Source organism: Lynx canadensis, chromosome D4, assembly GCF_007474595.2.
Source record: "Lynx canadensis isolate LIC74 chromosome D4, mLynCan4.pri.v2, whole genome shotgun sequence".
Classification (NCBI taxonomy): Eukaryota; Metazoa; Chordata; class Mammalia; order Carnivora; family Felidae; genus Lynx; species Lynx canadensis.
This window is the reverse complement of record NC_044315.2, coordinates 65,983,938-65,990,030: the sequence shown is the minus strand read 5'-3', so window position 1 is coordinate 65,990,030 and position 6,093 is coordinate 65,983,938. Positions and strand designations below refer to the sequence as shown.

The following is a 6,093-nucleotide window of genomic DNA, read 5'->3' as shown; positions in this document are numbered from 1 at the left end:
ATTGAGAGAGATTAAGGTTGAGATATTGATTCATCTTGATGAACAGCATCATGAACTTCATGGGAGCAATTAGCAGACCTGCTTATAGCTGGAAACCCAGCAGATAAGGCACTATTTAGAAGACTTACATAAGCATTTTATGTTGAAAAGAATGAGTCCCAAATTTGGCTTTGCAAACATACAAGCTGTCATGATAATAGGTTTTGCAGTTTCATCTTGGAATATAAAACACAAGATCCAGTTCTCCACTTAGGATATCACATGCCTTAAGGCCTTTCATGATTTCAGTAAATTCAGGTGTCTGCTTAGGACTTTCTTCATGGCTTCTTTCACTTCTTTATCCTTCATGCTGTAGATGATGGGATTCAACATCGGGGTTACCACTCCATAAGACAGTCCAATGATCTCATCAGAAGTGTTTGTGTCCTTTGACTTGGGCTTCATGTACATAAAAAGGGCTGAACCATGGAAGAAGATAACCACAGTCAGGTGGGCAGAACAGGTAGAAAAAGCTTTCTTTCTCTCTTCAGCAGAATTAATTCTCAGGATGGAAGAGAGGATAAAAACATAGGAAATGAGAATTAACAGCAGAGGAATCACCAGTAAAACAATATTTGCCACGGTCATGATAAGCACATTGATGGAGATATCTGAACATATGAGTTTAAGAAGAGCCAGGATCTCACAGGTAATATGATCAATGACATTATTCCCACAGAAGGGCAATACCATTGTCAGGACTGTTTGCACTAAGGAGTTTAGGCAGCCTATGATCCAGGACCAAGCAGCCATGTGCACATAAAGCACCCTGTTCATGATGATGGGGTACCTCAGTGGGTTGCAGATGGCCACATACCTATCATAGGCCATCACAACCAGGAGGATACACTCAGTGGAGCCCAACCCAAGGGAGACAACCATCTGCAGAGCACAGCCAATGAAGGAGATAGATTTTCTCTCAGACTTAAATATGACAAGCATGGGGGGAATGGATGATGATGTGTAGCAGATGTCCAAGAATGAGAGGTTCCCAAGGAAGAAGTACATGGGGGTGTGGAGGCGAGAATCAAATGTGCTGATGACAATGAGGAGGCTATTTCTCAGCAGAATTATCACATGCATGATGAGGCAGAGCACGAACAGAAAAAGCTGGAGCTCTGGGTATTTGGAAAGTCCCACCATAAAGAATTTGGTCATGGTTGAATAATTCCCCATCCTCATGTGTCCATGTCACATTTAGAAAAGGACAAGACTCAGGGAAATTTAAATTTTTAATGTTGTACACCTTCACTTCCAGTATTGTATTTGTTTCTTGAAACACTCCTAGGAAGCAAAAGATGAGGGACATGGTATAAATTTTATTGATGATGGATTGTAGTAAGGCTTTGAGAAATCCTGAACATCTGAGGACTACACAGCAGCATTGTCAAGGCTATTAATACTCCAAGAGTTTTACTGGGAAGTGCCAAATAAAATTTATGACAAACTACTTTTAAATTTAGATATATAGGGATGTCTTTATTAATAGAAAATTTTAAATTAAAGCTGTTTTCTGATGAAGCAGGTCTCTATTTAAAAGATTATGTAGATCTAGCACCATATCATTTAATCTGAATATAAGTTCAGTAAACTATTCATTTTAGTAAACTATTCATTTTTACTATGAGATAGCTCATAGTAAACTGGAAAAAAAGCAATAATTATTTGTTAAGTGGTTCTTCAATTTGACTTGAATAAAATATGTTAGGTACCTAGAACAGCGGGTAGTTCCAACATTGCATATATATGATATAATCATATTTATTCTATGTAATATAATAATATTAGATGTATATTTACATATATATAAAAAGATGAAAGAAGCTTTCTCTCTGTTCAAAAATAGTCCCAGAATCCGGATGGGAGGAGCATTTCTTAGAATTTAGGTCAAAACAAGAGAGAACAGAAAAAATAACGTTACCAGGAACATCAAATCAACCCATCAGGTAGGCCTATCTGAACTTCTTCATTTACCTTTGCTTTCACTTTTTCCATTTCCTCTTCAAAATATGGTATCAAGGGAGGGTTTGTTTCTTCATGATCTTCATCAGCAACCCCACAAAAAAACATTTTACTAGGAAAATATAATCTTTGTAAAACAATGTGTGTGCTATGCAACACAACTTTAAGAAAAGTCCTTCAGCTCTTCCTCCAATCATATTGTTACCCCTTGATTCTTCTAATATAGAAATTATGGAGGTACTACTGACACTCCACATGCTCTGCAATGGCCATGCTATTTCTTTCAGTCTCCCCATAATACTACACTCTTTCTTCCTTATGCATTTGTACATGTTTTCTTAAGCTAGAAGGGAACCTCGGGGCGCCTGGGTGGCGCAGTCGGTTAAGCGTCCGACTTCAACCAGGTCACGATCTCGCGGTCCGTGAGTTCGAGCCCCGCGTCAGGCTCTGGGCTGATGGCTCGGAGCCTGGAGACTGTTTCCGATTCTGTGTCTCCCTCTCTCTCTGCCCCTCCCCCGTTCATGCTCTGTCTCTCTCTGTCCCAAAAATAAATAAACGTTGAAAAAAAAATTTTCAAAAAAAAAAAAAAAAAAAAAAAAAAAAGAAGGGAACCTCCTAACTTAGACATCACCTTTTCTAGGAAAACAATCTCTTTTTGTGAGGAGGATACTCCTTTTATGTATTGTCACAGCATCCTGTACTTAACATCTCTCATAGAATGCTTCATTTATTTATCTATACAACTCAAACTCTGCCTTATGTACTGTGGTAGGTAATAGAGATCCCATTGTGAGAACTTGTTTTTCAAAATGGAAGCTGGATGCAGAATGCTTATGACAGTTATTTTAAGCTTTTAAGAAACAATTTTTGTGCTATATGACATGTTTCAATATGAAAAAATATATGGAACATTTTACAAAAACATTTTATCAAACTAAAATAGCCTGTTCCTCTATCAAGGATAGAACAAAACTCTGGATCAATATTACTTATGCACATATAATAATAATAGTAAATAAAGCACATCCAAACTGTATACTAATGTGATATAATTTATTTCATGAATTAATGAAATTCCAAATTAATAATTGAAAATCTATCAATAAAACACACTAAAGAAGCAGGCAAAAAACCAAAACACACTGTCATCTAACAAGATGCCAAAAAAGCATTTGATAACGTACAATACTCATTCTCAGTAAATACCTTAGATATAGATATGAGAAGATACATAATTAAGATAATAAAGATAATCTCTATCAAATCATTGGGCCACGTAATTCAAAATGGTAAAACTCTGGAGTATATTTGTAAAAGTAGTCAAAGATTTGTACTGGCACTATTATTATTATTTAACTTTTTTTTTTCTTCTGAATGATCCACCCAGTAGAATAGAGTAAGAGAAATAAATGACATTTCATGTCCTTTCATGATTCCAGTTTGGTTAGAATTTGAACAGTTGCAGCAAGTTTTTCTTTTTCTTTTAGTTCGCTGGAAGTCTGGTTTTTGTTGATTGCGGATCAGTCTGTATTCGTAAGATGACATACCTTCATGTGTTGTACAACCAACTCTTGGAGAACAGTAAAGGGAAAGAAAAATGCTCATGGTGTAATGTTACATTATAATAGGAAATTTCATAACAATATAAGTGATCACATTTTGTATACGTGTGGCTGAAAAAGCAGCCACAGCAAAATATTAGTTTTCTCTGAAATGCAGTATTTGGAAGCATTATTAATATTCTTAATTTTTCTAAGTTTTTCCTCATTCTCCAAATTTCAAAACATGAAGAATATATATTTTATGACTGTAAAAATCAGAAGTATTTAAAAATCCTCAACAATATACTAGCAAAAGAAATCCAGCAATACATTAAAAAAATCATTCACCGCCATCAAGTGGAATTTATTCCCAGGATGCAAGGGTGTTTCAATATTCACAAAACAATCAATGCTTTATATCCCATAAATATTAGAAAGGATAAAAACCATATGATAATTTCAATAGACACAGAAAAAGCATTTGACACAGTACCACCATTCATGATAAATACCCTCAACAAAGTAGGTTTAGAGGGAAAATCCCTTAACTTAATAAAGGCCTTATATGAAAAACCTACAGCTAGCATAATTCTCAATGGGGAAAAGAGAGCTTTTCCCCTAAGGTCAGGAACAAGAAGGTTGTCCACTCTCACCACATTTATTCGACATAGTACTGGAAGTCCTCACCACAGCAATTAGACAACCAAAAATAAAAGACATCCAAATTGGTAAAGAAGAAGTAAAACTTTCACTCTTTGCAGATGACATAATACTATATACAGAAAACCCTAAAAGACTACATGAACAACTACTAGAACTGATAAGTGAATTCAGTAAAGTCAGAGGATACAAAATCAATGTACAGAAATATGTTGCATTAAAAAAATTGTTTATTTTGATAGAGAGTGAGCATGAGCAGGGTAGGGGCAGAGAGAGAGGAGGAGGGAGAGAATCCCAAGAAGGCTCCATGCTGCCAGTGCAGATCCTGACATGAGGCTCAATCTCATGGACTCTGAGATCATAACCTAAGCCAAAATCAAGAGTTGGACACTTAACTGAGCCACCCAGTCTCCCCTGTTACATTTCTATACACTAATAATGAAGCACCAAAAAGAGAAATTAATAAAACAATCCAATTTACAATAGCACCTAAAATAATAAAGTACTTAGGAAGAACTTAACCAAAGAGGTGAGAGACCTCTACTCTGAAAACTATAAAACACTGATGAAAGAAATTAAGGATGGCACAAAGAAATGGAAAGACATTCAATGCTCATGGGTTGGAAGAACAAATATTGTTAAAATGTGCATGCTTCCCAAAGCAATGGACAGATTTAAGGCAATTCCTATAAAAATACCGACAGCATTATTCACAGAACTGGAATAAACAACCTTAAAATTTGTATGGAATCACAAAAGACCCAGAATAATCAAAGCAATGTTGAAAAACAAAACTGGAAGCATCACAGTTCCAGACTTAAGGTTATACTACAAAGTTCTAGTCATCAAAACAGTATGATATTGGCACAAAAATAGACAGATCAGTGGAACAGAATAGAAAACCCAGAAATCTGCATTTATATGGTGAATTGATCTTTGAAAAAGGGGGAAAGAATATGCAGTGGGAAAAAGACAGTCTCTTCAACAAATGGTGTTGGGAAAACTGGTCGGCTACATGCAGAAGAATGAAATTGGACGACTTTTTTTATGCTATACGTGAAAATAACCTCAAAATTGATTAAAGATTTAAATGTGATACAGGAAACCATAAAAATTCTGGAAGAGAGCACAGGCAGTAATTTCTCTGTCATCGACTGTAATAACGTTTTTCTAGATATGTCTCTTGAGGCAAGGGAAATAAAAGCAAAAGTAAACTACAGCAAAATAAGCTTCTGCCCAGCGAAGGAAACAATCAAGATTAAAGGCAGCCTACAGTGTGGGAGAAAATATTTGCCAATTGCATATCTGATGAAGGATTAGTATCCAAAATATATAAATAACTGATACAACTCAATACCCAAAAAAACAAATGATCCAATTAAAAAATGAGCAGAAGCCATGAACAGACATTTCTCCAAAGAAGACATCTAGATGGCCAACAGACACATGAAAAGATTCTCAACATTACTCATCATGAGGGAAATGCAAATCAAAACTACAATGAGATACTACCTCACACTGCTCAGAATGGCTAAAGTCAAAAACACAAGAAATGATAAGTGACGGCAAGGATGTGGAGAAAAATGAACCCTCATGCACTGTAGATGGGCAGTTCTAGCCACTCTGGAAAAACAGTATGAGGTTCCTCAAAAAATTAAAAATGGAACTACCCTACAATCCAGAAATCACGCTACTGGGTATTTACCCTCCAAAATACAAAACACAAATTCAAAGGGATATATGCACTCCTATATTTATTGCAGCATGATTTACAATAGCTAAATTATGGAAGCAGCCCAAGTGTCCACTGATAGATGAATGTATAAAGAAGATGTATAGATACACAATGGAATATTACTCAGCTATAAAAAAGAATGAAATCTTGCCATTT

General features: G+C 35.7%; 1 protein-coding gene across 1 annotated transcript; it reads right to left on the bottom strand.

Annotated features, from left to right (window-relative positions):
- Positions 1 to 276: 276 nt before the first annotated feature.
- Positions 277 to 1,221, bottom strand: LOC115499115 (olfactory receptor 13D1-like). Its single transcript, XM_030292834.1, has one exon. The coding sequence runs from the start codon at positions 1,219 to 1,221 to the stop codon at positions 277 to 279; it is 945 nt and encodes a 314-aa protein (XP_030148694.1).
- Positions 1,222 to 6,093: the final 4,872 nt, after the last annotated feature.